This window comes from Perognathus longimembris, chromosome 8 (genome assembly GCF_023159225.1).
Source record: "Perognathus longimembris pacificus isolate PPM17 chromosome 8, ASM2315922v1, whole genome shotgun sequence".
Classification (NCBI taxonomy): Eukaryota; Metazoa; Chordata; class Mammalia; order Rodentia; family Heteromyidae; genus Perognathus; species Perognathus longimembris.
In genome coordinates, this window is record NC_063168.1 from 52,851,931 (window position 1) to 52,867,598 (window position 15,668).

Consider the following 15,668-nt stretch of genomic DNA (forward strand, 5'->3'; position numbering starts at 1 on the left):
ATGACTACATAAACTCTACTGAAGTGTTTTTTGTCTTGTAATTCAGAGTGCTGTTATTAGTAGTCTGTGATGGAAACATTAGGCAATAGCAGTATCTGCATTAAGCTTGTTTAACTACTGAAGTATTGAGCTCTGCTGTGCTATTTCTTATGCATTCTCTTCATAGCATTTGTTGTGTAGTATTATGGTGTGTTAGTGGGGCCAAGTGAAGTTACTTAGATGGTAGTATATTTTATTTTTTATCTTCAGTTTAAGTGGTCTTGGTCATATTTGGAAAAGTTACTCTATTGAGTCAGACATGTAATAAATAGTAGGTTTTAATTCTTTGTAAAGTATTAAAAATAACGTTTAAACAAAACTATGTAAGTGATTTGATTTGGGGAGACTAACGTCTGTGAGCAGGGAACTTCTTTCACTTGTTACTTTTAGCATGTAATAATCTCCTCCTTCAATTCTGCCCTTACAGGTATGCGGTGGGGACAAGCCTTATATTGCACCCTCCGATCTGGAGCGAAAACATCTTGATTTCAAGGAAGTGTCCCTTAAACAGTTTCGTTCTGTGAAAAAAATGGGTGGAGATGAGTTCTGCCGTCGTTATCAGGACCAGCTTGAAGCTGAAATTGAAGAAACCTATGCAAATTTTATAAAGCACAATGATGGCAAAAATATCTTCTATGCTGCTCGTACTCCTGCCACGCTCTTTGCAGTCATGTTTGCTATGTATATAATCTCAGGACTGACTGGCTTCATTGGCCTAAACTCTATAGCCGTCTTATGTAACCTTGTCATGGGGTTAGCACTGACATCCCTTTGTACTTGGGCATATGTTAAATACTCTGGGGAGTTCAGAGAAATTGGAACAATGATTGATCAGATTGCTGAAACACTATGGGAACAGGTGGGTATCTCTCTTTTGGTTTTTCAGTGACTAATCTTATTTTCCCTTCCCACCTGCTACTCCAGGGTTTGCACACCTACTTTTTTTCCCCTTTATGTAAAGAATGACAAAAGTATGTTTTGTTTTGTTTGGATGTAGAATCTCTATTAACTTAAGGTTTATTTTTCTTTAAATTTGTTTATATGTCTGGCTGTGTCAGACAGTGGGTAGGGCCAAGGACTCTTATTAATTTTTTTGTTTATTTGAGAAAAAATATTATCCATAAGTAGTTTTAAAGGTAAGGAAAAGAAGTTTTGAAGCACAGTCAGTACTTTTGGAAAGAAAAAAAAAGTTTTTAGCAATATTGGCAGGAAACAGTTCAGAAGAAACAGTAGGTGATAGACAGGTTTTTGGTGCCTTCTATGAAGGTAGTAGTGAGTTACTGATGTACTTCACAAGGGAGCTCCCATGTAGATTTCCAAAAAAACTTGGCATCTGTGTCTTGGAAATACTGATAAAGCAAAACCCCATAAGCAAAGAAACCAACTTCCATCATAATTCTTTAACCAGAATTCAAAGTCAGTCTGTGAACTCTTGTCCAATAGCATAAACTAAGTCAGTTTATATGTCTGCCACTTGTGTGCTAGAATTGCCAATATACAGGTAATTCTATGGATGTTATTAAAACCATCATAATGAAAATAACTGAACACTTTCAAGGACCATAATGAATGCTGAAGTAATTACTGATGAACAATGTAATATAGGCATTTTTCAGATCCTATTTCTGGGCCAGTGAGGTATTGAGTTTATTTAAAGATTTAGGATAGTCAGGTTCATGTTTGTTTCTGCTTAAAATTCAAAGACTAAAGAGGTAGAACATGTTTTCAAGAAACTTGACAGTCTGCTGACCTTTCTTGTAATGATGCCATTAAGGCATTGTAAAGTTACTCCCTATGTTAATTTGGATTTTCTTTTTTCCTCCTTGGAGACATGCTGTTATTAAGATTCTGATTTGGAAATTTGTATTTTGATATTTGTTAAGTTTAAATTTTTATCTTTTATAAACCTCACTATTTCATGATCTTTTGCTATCATCTTCCCAAGAAGATAGATTAAACTCTGTCACCACTTTACCTTTTTTTAAAAAAACAACAACACATGATCTACTTTGAAATTTTGAATGATTACTGACTTTCTGCAACAAGAACTTCAGTAATTATGATGTTTTCTTGTAAATCTCATCAGTTCAGCACTGATTTCACAATATTAGAGGTCCCATCATTGTAAAACAGTTATGTGGAACAATTTCAGGTGTATAAAATATTTATTTATTTAAGTTTTTATTATCAAACTGAATTACAGAGAGGTTACAGTTTCATACATTAGGCATTGGATACATTTCTTGTACTGTTTGTTACCTCGTTTCCCCTCCCCCCCCCCCATGAGTTGTTAAGTTCATTTACACCAAACAGTTTTGCAAGTGTTGCTTATGTAGTTATTTGTCTTTTTTTACCCTGTGTCTCTCGATTTTGGTATTCCCTTTCAATTTCCTAGTTTTATATGGCACGTGAAGGTAAGGTGACCACTACCCAGAGAAGATCTGGGCTGTGTTATCAAACTTTGTCTAAATTTCTTTGCATTTCTCTTTTCTTTTGCTTCAGAGGAGTCCCAGGAAGGTGAGAAAGCTACAAAGTCTCAAATTTTTGTAGTCTTAAACTCTAACTTCCCAGCACTTGAGTCATTCTCCTAACAAATCACTCCATGTTTTAGGTCTTTTCCAAACTGTTTGAAGTTACTAGACGTCGAATGGCTCATCGTGCTCTTTCATCAGCACAGCGTCAGAGACTGTCATCCAACAATAACAAGAAGAAAAATTAGACAGTATTTTTAACTTTTTTCTCTATCTGAAGTGTTCACACTTATACATGTAGGACAATAAGCAGGACCGTCTGGGCCGGTCTGCCTAAATGCTGTATACATACCAGATTTGATGCTGCATATAGGGTATGGAATTGCACATCCATCTCATAGGATTTGAATGGTTTGAATGAGAGGAAAGTAATTTTGTTGCATTATAAAATGTCTATCTACATTATTTGTAGCATTGTAACTTTTTTTTTGGGAGAAGCATCTTTTTATTTCTCACATTCCTGGTTATTTTTATCATTGTTTGAATTGAATTTTTATATCTATTTTTATATGTAACTCTTTTTTTACCTCATGTTTTTGTTTGTTTGCACATTTCTCATACCACAGGTATTGAAGCCCCTGGGTGATAATTTGATGGAGGAAAACATAAGGCAGTCTGTAACAAACTCTATCAAGGCAGGCCTGACTGACCAAGTGTCTCATCATGCCCGATTAAAGACAGACTGACAGTTCATCTCCTCATGGACTCCACTCTCCCTTTTTCATGCTTGCTGTACAATGAGAACTCAAATAAAAATAAACCAAAGTTTACAATCAACTGTAGAAGTAGTTTAGTATAACTGGCTTCACAGATGGCTGCCACAGAGTGTGAAATTGTTTGTTGGTTTTAAGCATTCTTTTATTAGCTCCTTATACCTGGAGATTGGCTAAGGAGCACTAGTTTATCATGCACATTGTGCCATGTTTAATTTTTTTCTTTTTATTCAATCTAATGTTAGTGAAATTTGTCTTATGTAAAAGGATATTTCAGGGAACTATTTTAAGAAATCTATTTAGAGTCTCTAACATAATGACCCATTGAAATTTTAATTTTTAGAGAATTTATGAATCACTGTATCAAGAATCAGATTGGAATGACAATGAAGCCTTTATTGAGCCACTACATTTAAAGTATATATTGCTTTACTGCCTTCAATACCAGTATTACATAAATGCATGTACCAGAAACGTCACGAAAATTACATGACAACTCTTGTAGCTAAGAAAGTAATTTTGAGGTGTACATTTGTCTTGCCTTTTTAAATTTGTAAACCAGCCCTAAACGGAAATGCATATCTGGGAAACTGAACTGTCTTTTTGCAGTTTAGCCTTCATGTACATAAAATATGCCATTAATTTTATTGGGGGAAAAATTCCATCCAAAAATATTGCCTACAGCTATGAGTTAAGAGTGTCTGTACAGCGTGTAGCTTTTATTTTCTAAAAACACAGATAGGGCATGTATATGAATTATAAATATATAAATACAATTTTGTATTAAAAGTTTTGTAGTTTATGGCAAAATCTGGTTCTGTGGTAGGGTAATAAGTACAGTCCCTGTGAAAGGAATGTTTGTGGCTCATGTCGTGTGTGAATGCATAGACAATTTAAAGTTTTGATATATTTGTGATATTTATCTTTTGAGCACTGCAATCTCACCCCCCCAAGGGAATTCAATGGGAATGTTTATTGTGACTTGTCCTCTGTTGCATTTTAAAGTTATTTCCTGTAATTTATTTTCAGTACATAATTAAAATTTGTTGTATATATAAAATGAAACTTGTGATTCTTTTTTAAGGAATTCTTCAAATATGTATTCCACTACATATACCATATTTGTTTATACTGAAAAGAGCATGAGCAGGAAACACTCAAGTTGAGAGCTCTAAGGTATTGTATCTCAAAATGAAACTTGTAAAATTAAGCTTATTTTTCTGTGTCTTCTTGTGAGAATCTCCCTCCCTCCCTCCCTCCCTCCCTCCCTCCCTCCCGCCCTCTCTCCTGTTGTCTCCTTCCTTTTCTTTCTCCTTTCCCATCCTTCTTCCTTCAGCTCTCGTTCTCCCATTCTTTTTTCCTCCTGTGTACTTGTTATATGTGAGGCTAACATTTCTTTAAGATATTTATAGCATTCTTTGTAAACACCTATTAAAGCACCTATTTTGATTTTAAGTGAAAATTCAGATGTTGAGTTACATGCATGAAAGCTGTAAATGTACTTTGGTTGGTATACTTCTTTCCCACCCCATTTGAATCCTGTTTTTATATGGATTGTGTTTGTTTCCATCTGTATTAAATTGCTGCCTACTCACCTGTTCTTAAAGAATCCACTTGAAATGTGTCTTTATTTCTTCCACCACCCTGTTTTATGAATGCTGTGGACTGTTTTTATGAGTGAAAAAATAAAAAGTTTGTTGTATAATAGCAATTGTTCTGAAATTAAAGACTTTCATAGCTTACCATTTAATTAATTATTTTCTTATTTATTGTCAGTGATGTACAGAGAGGTTACAGTTTCATACATTAGGCATTGGATACATTTATTGTACTGTTTATTACTTCCTCCCTCATTCCCCCTCCCCCTCCCCCTTTCCCTCTCCCCCCATGAGTTGTTCACTTGGTTCACAACAAACAGTTTTGCAAGTATTGCTTTTGTAGTCGTTTGTCTTTTTATCCTGTGTCTCTCGATTTTGGTATTCTAGCTTACCTTTTAAAAATTGTGAAATAATAAGACTATTGGGTTCCTTACTGTTTCCGGTTAAATTAGTGTTTTTCCCAAGAAAGCACATTAGTTTGAGATAAATTTGAAACATGTTAAACAAGAAGCAGTAAAAGGGATTAAAGACAAAAACGACTGAAGAAACAACTTTGATGTTAATATATTTTCTCTGGGATATTTTAAGATAGTTTCTTACAAAGTCTTTTAGAAACAAGATTTTTGCAATGAAACAACTTCCCTTCTTAATTAAGTCACAAATAATTTACTTTTCAGTGAAAGCAGCAATCATTGTGTGAACTGCTATTGAGTATACAAAACATTTTTTCATTGCTCATTAGATTGCTACTCATTTTTGCTTTAGTGAAAATACTCTTAGTTGTAAAATTAACAGGATTTCACTTTTTTTTCCTGTTACTAGGGTTGAACTCAGAGTCTTGTGCTTGCTAAGTAGGTGATCTAACACTTGAGTCCATACAGTATCAGTATTTCAACTTTGAAGGTTGTGTTTTCAAGCTCTTTGAGTTGAGCTTTGTTTTACTTAAAGAATTGAACTGGCTAAGTTAGAGCTGGTTACTTCAAGAAGTAGTTAAGTATAACAAGAAATGTATTCACTAACTTACGTATGTAACTAACCCCTCTGTACATCATCTTGACAATAAAATTAAAATTTTTTAAAAAGTAATTGAGCCCTTTAGGTAGTAATCATTATTAGTGTATGTTGTACATGTGTGTTGCACATGTTTAGCCTTCAGTCTACAAACTGGGCCTGAATTCTTGTCAGCTAACTGGACCAGAATTGGTGTGCACACCTTAGTATCCAGACAGATACCTTCTTGCTTTAGTTGTGGAGTGATAAAATGGTATTGGAGGGCTGGCAGCCATCTTCCTTGTCCATAGTTTACAAACCAAGTGACTGTCATGCCTGCTTTCTGTCTGGAGTGTGTGCCACAGAGAGGACTTGACTTTGGAGAATTTTCTAGTTTTTGCTCCTGGTCAAGCAAAACCAAATTATGCCTCTCAAAGCACAGAGGTGTCAGCTTCTGTATTTATTATGTTGGATCTTAGGAACTTACCTGCTTCAGATTCATATTTTGTTGGAGCTTAAGCCTGAGGAGTGCTCACCATTACTGCAACAAAGAACAATTTTTATGTGCTTTTAAGTTTGTGAATTTGGGTGTTGATTATTTGCCTTTCGCGTTTGTTATTGTTAGCTTAAGTTATGGTGGGGATTTCATTGTTAAATTTGCAATATGTTAAAATCAGTCTCATAACCTTTATCATCCATTCTGTCTTCCTCCTTTCTTCCGTTCCTCCCTTTCTCAATTTTTCAACAGGTTTTCTTATTCAACTTTCTTAGTTGCAAGAGTTCATAGTTGCATACTTCTGTTTTCATAGTTTGTCTCTTTATTGCCATTGATAGCAGTGGACCAGGTCAAAAGTACCTAAAGATAAATATGAGAGCCTCGTATACATGAAGCCCTGGGTTCGATTCCTCAGCACCACATATATAGATTAAAAAAAAAACACAACAAAACAAAAACCAGAAGTGGCGCTGTGGCTCAAGTGGTAGAGTGCTAGCCTTGAAAAAAGAAGCCAGGGACAGTGCTCAGGCCCTGAGTCCACGCTCTAGGACCGGCAACAAAAAAAACAAAAAACAGAAGATTTTTTTTTAAAAAAGATAAATATGAGAAAGCTTAGGGAATGAAATTACAATCATCTCTAGCTCAATTCTGCATATATATTTCTGCTTTTCATACTATTGATCTATAAGATAGGAAACCAAAATAAGAGTGTCAGCTGAACATGATGTGATCTTAAGTTTGAGGCCAGTATGGGCTATATGAAACTTTGCTTTAAAAAAAAGTCTAGATATCTCAGGCTGCAAACACAGGGCAAATACACCCCTTTGGAAGCTTGCATAAATGCAAAGCTGCAGACAGAACATCTGTACATCAGGATGCAGACTGTTTGGCATTCTGAAAAGCATTACAATTAAAAAGGAGAACAGATTTTGCTAATACTGAAGCAAGGTAAAAATTACTGATAATATTACCACTTAACAAAACAAGTCAGTGGGCCATCGTGGCACATGCTTTTAGTCCCAGCACTAGGAAGGCTGAAGCCGAAGCAGTTTGAGTTTGGGGTCATCCTAGGCTGTATTAAGAACCTGTCTTAAAACAAAGAAAACAAAAATATTTGACCAAAAAGTCCATTGTTACGTGATTATGTACTACAGAGGTAAAGATTTGATTCAGTATGTGTTTGACACCTTTTCTGTATGTGTAGCCATATCTATCTATGCAAAAATGTGCTCTTAAGTTTTTATTTTGCATGAAAGAATTATCTTGTACTATGCATTCAACATGAACACTTTACTAGGTAATTAAGTATTTAATAATCACGTGATTCTTTCAATGGAACATGAGTTTTGAATTTTTCAGGTGGGATGTCATTGTGTTCGCAGGCTGGCAACACGGTGGTCTTCCTGCCCCTGCCTCAGTAGCAAGGACTAGAATGCATACCACCATACCTGTCACACCTGGGTGGTGGGTGGAGCTTAAGGGGGAAAACACACTTTGGATCATTGACACTTGGCTTTTATGACAGGATTGGTGAGAGAATCGAGTAAGATATGAAAAGTGCTTAGCAAGCAGGTACAAGAAGATAAAATTGTGTGCCAATTTTGCTGTGGTAACCATCTACTGGATCTGCTGACTCTGCCAACTACTTCCTGAAGCTTATTTACAAGTTATTTTTTCTTTTCTGTCATTTGTTAAGGGTGTGATAATGAGGATCAAACTCAGTGCCTTGTGCACGCTAGGCATATACTGTACCACTGAGCTACATTCCCAGCTCTTTTAAGAATTCTAAACAAAAAAAAAAACTTGATAAGTTTATATGGTAATTATTAAACCAGAGTCAGTCTAAAGGCAAACAAGTCTAGCCATTGACAGCAAGAAAGTTCATCTTTTAAAAAATGGCATAGTTTAGGCTGGGAATATGGCCTAGTGGCAAGAGTGCTTGCCTCTTATACATGAAGCCCTGGGTTCAATTCCACAGCACCACATATATAGAAAACGGCCAGAAGTGGTGCTGTAGCTCAAGTGGCAGACTACTAGCCTTGAGCAAAAAGAAGCCAGGGACGGTGTTCAGGCCCTGAGTTCAAGGCCCAGGACTGGCAAAAAGTAAATAAAATAAAAATGGCGTAGTTTAGACATCCTAGTTTAAAAACATTACAACCTAAAAGTTGTCTAACTTAGAGTTGGAAGGACACTTAAATTTGAGTTCTAGGAAGAGGAAGGAGACCTTAGCATTAAAACTGAACCAGTACTGTGAAAGTTGAACCTCAACTTCGGCTTTAAAGTGAGAAGAATACCTTTCTGAGATCTTAAGAGGATATAAGAATGTACAAAAATTAGGAATATATTCCCTTAAGTCTTTGGTATAGGATTAATACTCTATTATAGCTATAACTCTGCCGAGTTATATGCCTATTTTTTTTTAAAACAATATATACTCTGCTTTCAAGAGAAAAATGAGTTTTGGGGTATGACAGTCATGGATACTTTGTCTTGGAAGAAAGCAAGTATTAGTATTTTTCATTAAGGCACACTAAGCATTTTTTAGTGTTTTGTATTATTAAATATTTTTATACACAGTAAATTCTCAGAATACACACACACAGACACACACACACACATTGCTGATCCCAGGTCCAGATGCCGTCCCTGAGATTTTTTTGCTCAAGTCTAGTGCTTTAACACTTGAGTCATAGCTCCACTTAAGGCTTTTTTGGTAGTTTATTGGAATAAGAATCTCAGGGACTTTGCTGCTCTGACTGGCCAGGCATGTTTTCTAATAGTTAACAGGATTATGGATTTTTCCTGCTATTTTTATATTCTGCTGATTATAGAAGCTTTCTGTATGGAGCTAAAGTTGTATTGTTTCTCCTGGAGAGAGGTGGAGCTTATATTGAAGAGGACAGATATAATCACTCAAGGCTAGTGCTCTATCACTTTGGGCCACAGTCCTTCTGGATTTTCTGGTGGTTAATTGAAGATGAGTCTCATGGACTTTCCTGCCTGGACTGGCTTCAAGCCTCAATCCTCAGATCTCAGCCTTCCAAGTAGCTACAATACAGGCATGAGCCACCAGTGCCTGGCTTTCTAGATGGTTATTCTATCATGTATTTTTATAGTACCTATATGTATGGTGCCGTGGAAAGGACAGGAAAAATGTTAAGGAGATGAGAAGGACTATCAAAGCACTAGTTATTTAATAGTTGTAGAAGCACTAGTTGTTCAATAATTGTATTAATTTCATATGCATTTATTGGGTTTTTAGTTACCCAGTAAATGAGGGAAATACCAATGAGCAAAAGAGAAAAAAAAAATCAACCTTTGTAAGAAAGTCAAACAATAAAAATGTAATAAAAGCAAATTATATGGCTTGTTAGAATGTAAAAAGTGCTACAAAAAAAAAATGGAATGAAGATGTGGAGGAGATGAGAGAGCAAGCCACTGCAGTTGAATGAAAAAATTCAAGTACTATTCATGGGGTAAGCTGTCCACCATTAACATGCCTCTTTCTTCATCTTCCAATATCCCACCTGCTCAGCACAATGTAATTCTCCCTTACACACAGCATGCATCCTGCATTTTGTGGGACTATACTCATATCCCCAAAGTGTTGGTGCTGAAGATTTCATCAATCCAAACCACCATTTTGTAACATTACCTACCCGCAGTGAACACTTTCCCTTCTCTGTCAATAAATCCCATAAGTACCAGTTTATTGCCTTCTTAGTTTTGTTACAAATTGACTTCCTTCAGAAACAGCCCCTTTTGGGTGATTAAAGTGTTTAGCATGTCCAAATGATAGCATGCAGAGAAAGCAAATTTATAGCTGGAAGAGATATGTGTCCCAGGGAAGACAAAGCACTTGTCTTCTATGATGGAAATGGTCCGATGTGATTGTCTACCCAGGTGACAAACTAGTCTTTCTGGGTCTCCGCACCAAACTGGAGGCTCAGAGTTGGTCGTTAGTGTGGACAGGTTGATCTTCCAGCTATGGTGGTAGATCATCTGGGTGGGGAGTTCGTTGAGCACAGACCTAATCTCCATTTTTGCTTTCACAGCCACTGAACTATGAAAGGAATAGGCAAGCACTAGAGTGTTTTGAATCGGTCTCTTACGTTCTGCTGAAGAGTTTCTGGCTTCGTGAGATGGTTTTCTGGGGACCACTATTGAATCCAGATTTCAGAATACAAATGGGCAAACAGACCTTCCAATTTGCCTACTCATTTATAGTTAGAAGCACCGCCGAAGGAATCTTGTCAAAATTTTAGCTGAATCTAGCATGATGTAGATCTAGTACTCCCAGTGGCCATTCTCGTGAATACTGTTCAGACAAAGACGCAAACTTTGAAATCTGTAGTTGTTTTGATATGTAAGTATTCCCTCCAGATTTTGATGGAGGGAAAACAGTTGGAATTGGCCTCAAGGGGCAAGTGGATGTTAGTGTAATAATAACAGACAAATCAGACATTTTTCCAATTTAAACTGACATTTAAAAAAAAGTTAACTCTTACAAAGCCATTATGCAAGATAGGATCAACTTCTTTATACCAAAAGCAGGGTTAATTTTTGCTCTTGAATGTTTCAGGGACATGCTCCACCTATATCTAAACCATCAATCACTTCCTTTAGTCTGAAATGCCTATCTCTCCCACCCCCTTCTGATTCAATTCATATCTGTTTCTTAAGGCTCATTTTCTCTGTTGTTGAAGCCAGGCATATTTCTATGTTTTCCATATGTGGGGTCCTACCGTAGGTTTCTGTATTGCATGTCGTTGCTTATATTCTTTTTTAAAAAGGATTGGTCTGCACAGGTGCATTGTGTCAACTCTTCAGCCCAGCTTTTGTGGTGTAGGTATATAAGCATCTGAAATGCTGAAATTTCAGCTATAGAATGATTTATTTCATTGTTGTCTTCATTAATCCTAATGAAACTGATGGGTAATTGCTGGAGGGCTAGCAGCAGGTGTCAACTGGAAAAAGGATAGAAGATAACACAAAGAACTTTGTGTGGTCTCAACAACTGCCATCTTCATTGTGTGTGCGCGTGCGCGTGCATACACACATACAAATGTGCACACATTGCTGGGGCTTGAACTCAAGGCTTTGCATTCTCCCTTCACTTTTTTTACTCAAGGCTGGCGCTCTACCACTTGAACCATACTTCTGGATTTTTACTGGTTCATTGGAGATAAGAGTCTCATATTTGTCTTTTCAGGCCAGCTTTGAATCATGATATTTCTATCTCAGCCTCCTGAGTAGCGAGGATTACAGGTGTGAGCCCCTAGCAGCTGATAACTTCTGCTGTCTTGGAGATAATCTATGGTTTTATTTTAGCTTGTGGCTTTTAAATCCTAGGCGCTCAAAGAATTGTTTTTGTCAGTCATTATTAGAAAACTTAAATTCTACCTTTCATATTCTAATTTAAGCAATTTTTCAGCCTGGTTGGATGAGTAGAGGTACCAAGTTTGACATTGCTTTCCCTTTGGCATCATAAAGTTTTGCATGTTTTCCTTGGACTTTACATAACGGTATACCTACCTACTCAGTGATGTAAGCGTACCTTCTTGTGTGTTTTCTCCCCAACATAGTTAGCAAGTACCTGCTATATTCCAGATATTATGCTATATGCTAGAGGCACAGTAATGAACCAATGCTGTTTCTTTTGCCTTGGGCTTTGCTTGCCAAGGAGACGTGAATGGCCCCCTGCTCAAGTGGGAAGTCCTGTCATATACCCAATGTACAGCAGGGGGCAGATGAAGTCCATCTTACAAAAGCATTTCTAGTAGCTCAGCATTCCCCGTGTAGCAATTTATAAAATTGTGACTTCAGTCGGAAGAAAGTAGAATCTGGCTTTGTACTCATGATCATCACTTATTTGACATTAGGTACCCTTGCTATCAAATCTGGGGGGAAATATAGGCACATTTAATCTTTCAAGTAAATATTTTTCTAGAATCTTGCAGGAAGAACTGTCTAAATAAAGGAATTCTCTAACTCCTCTAAAAATAGACTACTAAATGGACTTAATTTATTATTTTTAAAAAAATAAATCTGAAATTGTATTCAGCCATGGTTTTTTTTTTTTTTTTGGCCAGTCCTGGGCCTTGGACTCAGGGCCTGAGCACTGTCCCTGGCTTCTGCCCGCTCAAGGCTAGCACTCTGCCACTTGAGCCACAGCGCCGCTTCTGGCCGTTTTCTGTATATGTGATGCTGGGGAATGGAACCTAGGGCCTCGTGTATCCGAGGCAGGCACTCTTGCCACTAGGCCATATCCCCAGCCCCAGCCATGGTTTTATTGTTGCTGAGAGGGCGGATAAAGAAACAATCATTCTCATTAGCTAATGTCATTCCCATGTGAGCAATAGTAGCCCTTCTTCTCTGCCTTTGAGAATAAATCAGAGGAAATTTTCAGAAATGCAGAGAGAATAAATGTATGTTTGTGTGTAGGGTTGGTGTGTGTGTGTGGGATACTGTTATGGCCACAAGAATGGAATCAACACAGTATTTGAAAGGACAGGAAAAGAAAAGTCCCAGGGATATTAGTCTTATTTTTTTGGTGAGATCTGGCTCAGTCCTTGTATTTTTGTTTCTTGGTTTTTGGAGGGCAGTGGGAAGAAATATTTTAAAAATACAGAAAAAGGCCACAAAGTAGTCCAATGGCATTCATATATCTACTGCCTAAGAATTAATAGGTTCTAAACTATTTTGTCCTATTTACCAATTACCTGAGTGCAAATAATTCTCGGTGTGCTTCTCATCTTTTGGTGTACCTACAAGGGAAGTGCGGACTGTTCTTGTTTTGGTCTATCTTTACAAAGACACTGGATAGAAGACAACCTTGGAAGGTAGTGTTGCCTTTCCAAGTAAAGGGAAGATTTGCTTGTAGCGTTGGAAGACAATGTTTCCTTCAGGTGCAAAGGGCAGGTGTGTCTCATGCCCATTTACAATGATAGATTGCTAAGCATCACTTTAAACCACCCCTCTGTGTGTGACAGTGAGCAGGCCCTCTTCACATTGTCCCACTGGAACTGAGGGTCAACAAACTGAAAATATTGAGAGCACACCACTGATGTTGCTGTAACGAACTAGTTTTCTTCTTCTTTTGTCTCTGGTCCAGGAGTTTGGTACAATATCCATGAAACTATACTGGGTGATTATTTAAACGATTCCATGCTGTAGAAAAAGGTGGAAACAACTATTCATTTTATGAAGTAAGCATAATAACTAAAATGTGATAAAAATGAAAGTTGGGTGAAAATGAGACAATTTTATTTACAACTATAGAAGCCAAAATTATAAACAAAAGTTATTAAAGTCCAATAGGAAATTATGAAGGGAGGATATGTTTATTTTGGGTGTATAAATATAGTTTAAAAATCAGGATGTTGATTATGAACTGTTTATGAACAGATTAGAAGAAAAACACTATTCGATGATAAAATTTTAAATAATCCAATAGGAAAATGTGTAACAATATTGGATAAGAAATAACGAGCCTCTTTTGCAAAAAGCTGTATTTAGAATTTAGTGTATTAAGTAATCTGCAAGAATGAAGAGAATTTGGTAAGATGTCTGTAAGTAAGAAATGTATAAGCCAATAGCTTTTCTGTAAATGAGAGAAGGAAAATTAGGAATAAGCATGAATTATATTTTTGATAGAAACAAACCCCACAAAATCCTAATGGATTTTATGAGAAAGGTAAGATACCCATAAAAAAGGATGATCCGGATTGGATGCTAGTGGCTTACACCTGTAATCATAGCTACTTAGGAGGCTGAGACCTGAGGATCATGGTTTGAAGCCAGCCTGGGCAAAAAAAGTCCAAGGGACTCTTATTTCCAATTAACCACAAAAAGCTGGAAGTGGAGCTGTGGCTCAAGTGGTAGGTTGCTAGCTTTGAGCACAAAAGCTCAAGAAAATTCCCAGACCCTGATTTCAAGCTCCATCCCAGCCTTCAGGAGGCTGAGCTAAGAGGATCTCAAATTCAGGACCTGCTACACAGGAAGACTTTATCTCAAACAAAACCACAAAATAGAGTATAACATTGTATGGGGTAAGAGTGAATAAATGGAGATATATACTGTGTTTATGCAATGTTTAATTTGTAGTGTCAATCTATTTCTAACACAAAACCAAATGAATTTAATTTGGAATCAAAATTTAATTGGAAACAAAATGACTGCTTTGGGTGAATGAAGCTCAGAGATAGACAAAAAGATGTTAAAGTTGATATGGAAGAGTAAATGTCTGAGAAGAATTAATAGTGGGGACTGGTTTAACATTTTAAGCAAAGCTGACAGTAGGAAATTGGTTCTGGCAAAGGTCAATGGAAAGAAGAGTCTAGGAAAGTGAAGTGAAAAATAATGACAAAGATGACTTCTTTAGGGGGAAAAGGATGCTTTAAAAGTAGTCATGGTATACACGGGTATCCATTCAAACAAAAATAAAGGCAGAACTCTTTTTTTTTTTTTTTTTTTTTGGCCAGTCCTGGGCCTTGGACTCAGGGCCTGAGCACTGTCCCTGGCTTCCTTTTGCTCAAGGCTAGCACTCTGCCACTTGAGCCACAGCGCCACTTCTGGCCATTTTCTGTATATCTGGTGCTGGGGAATCGAACCCAGGGCCTCATGTATACGAGGCAAGCTCTCTTGCCACTAGGCCATATCCCCAGCCCAAGGCAGAACTCTTAACTCATGCCTTATTAAAAAAATAAATTCCAGGGGCTGGGAATATGGCTTAGTGGTAGAGTGCTTGCCTCGCGTACATGAAGCCCTGGGTATAGAAAAAGCCAGAAGTGGAGCTGTTGCTCAAGTGGTAGAGTGCTAGCCTTGAGCAAAAAGAAGCCAGGGACAGTGCTCAGGCCCAGAGTTCAAGCCCCAGGACTGGTGAAAAAAAATCCAGATGGATTAAAGATAGAAGTCTAAAAACACAAAGATAATATGATATTAATAAAAGTTTAGAGTTTTAGCCAGGTACCAGTGGCTGACACCTATAAACATAATTCAGGAGGCTGAGAATCACGGTTCAAAGCCAGCCCACTCTGGAAAGTACATGAGACTCATCTCCAGTTAACCACCAAAAAGTCAGAAGTCGAGCTGTGGCTCAAGTGATAGAGCATTAGCCTTGAGCACAAAGCTCAGAAACAGCACCCATGCTCTGGGTTCAAGTGCCAGGACCAGCACACACACACACACACACACACACACACACACACACACGATTGCATGCATGAACACATACACACATATTCACACACAATTTAGAGTTTTCATGTTTCTCCTCACTCCTGCATACTTTCACATAGAA

General features: G+C 37.2%; 1 protein-coding gene across 2 annotated transcripts in view; it reads left to right on the forward strand.

Annotated features, from left to right (window-relative positions):
- Nucleotides 1-4,990, forward strand: part of Atl2 (atlastin GTPase 2) — a 51,091-nt gene extending 46,101 nt beyond the window's left edge. Inside the window, exons 12-14 of one of the 2 annotated variants that reach the window (XM_048353100.1) lie at nt 467-898; nt 2,542-2,556; nt 2,651-3,053. In XM_048353100.1, coding sequence (XP_048209057.1) covers nt 467-898; nt 2,542-2,556; nt 2,651-2,758 — 555 coding nt within the window. In that variant the 3' untranslated portion in view covers nt 2,759-3,053. Of the gene's footprint in view, nt 1-466; nt 899-2,541; nt 2,557-2,650; nt 3,054-3,136 lie in introns of those variants that run through there. The other variant, XM_048353099.1, reaches the window with a different exon arrangement.
- Nucleotides 4,991-15,668: the final 10,678 nt, after the last annotated feature.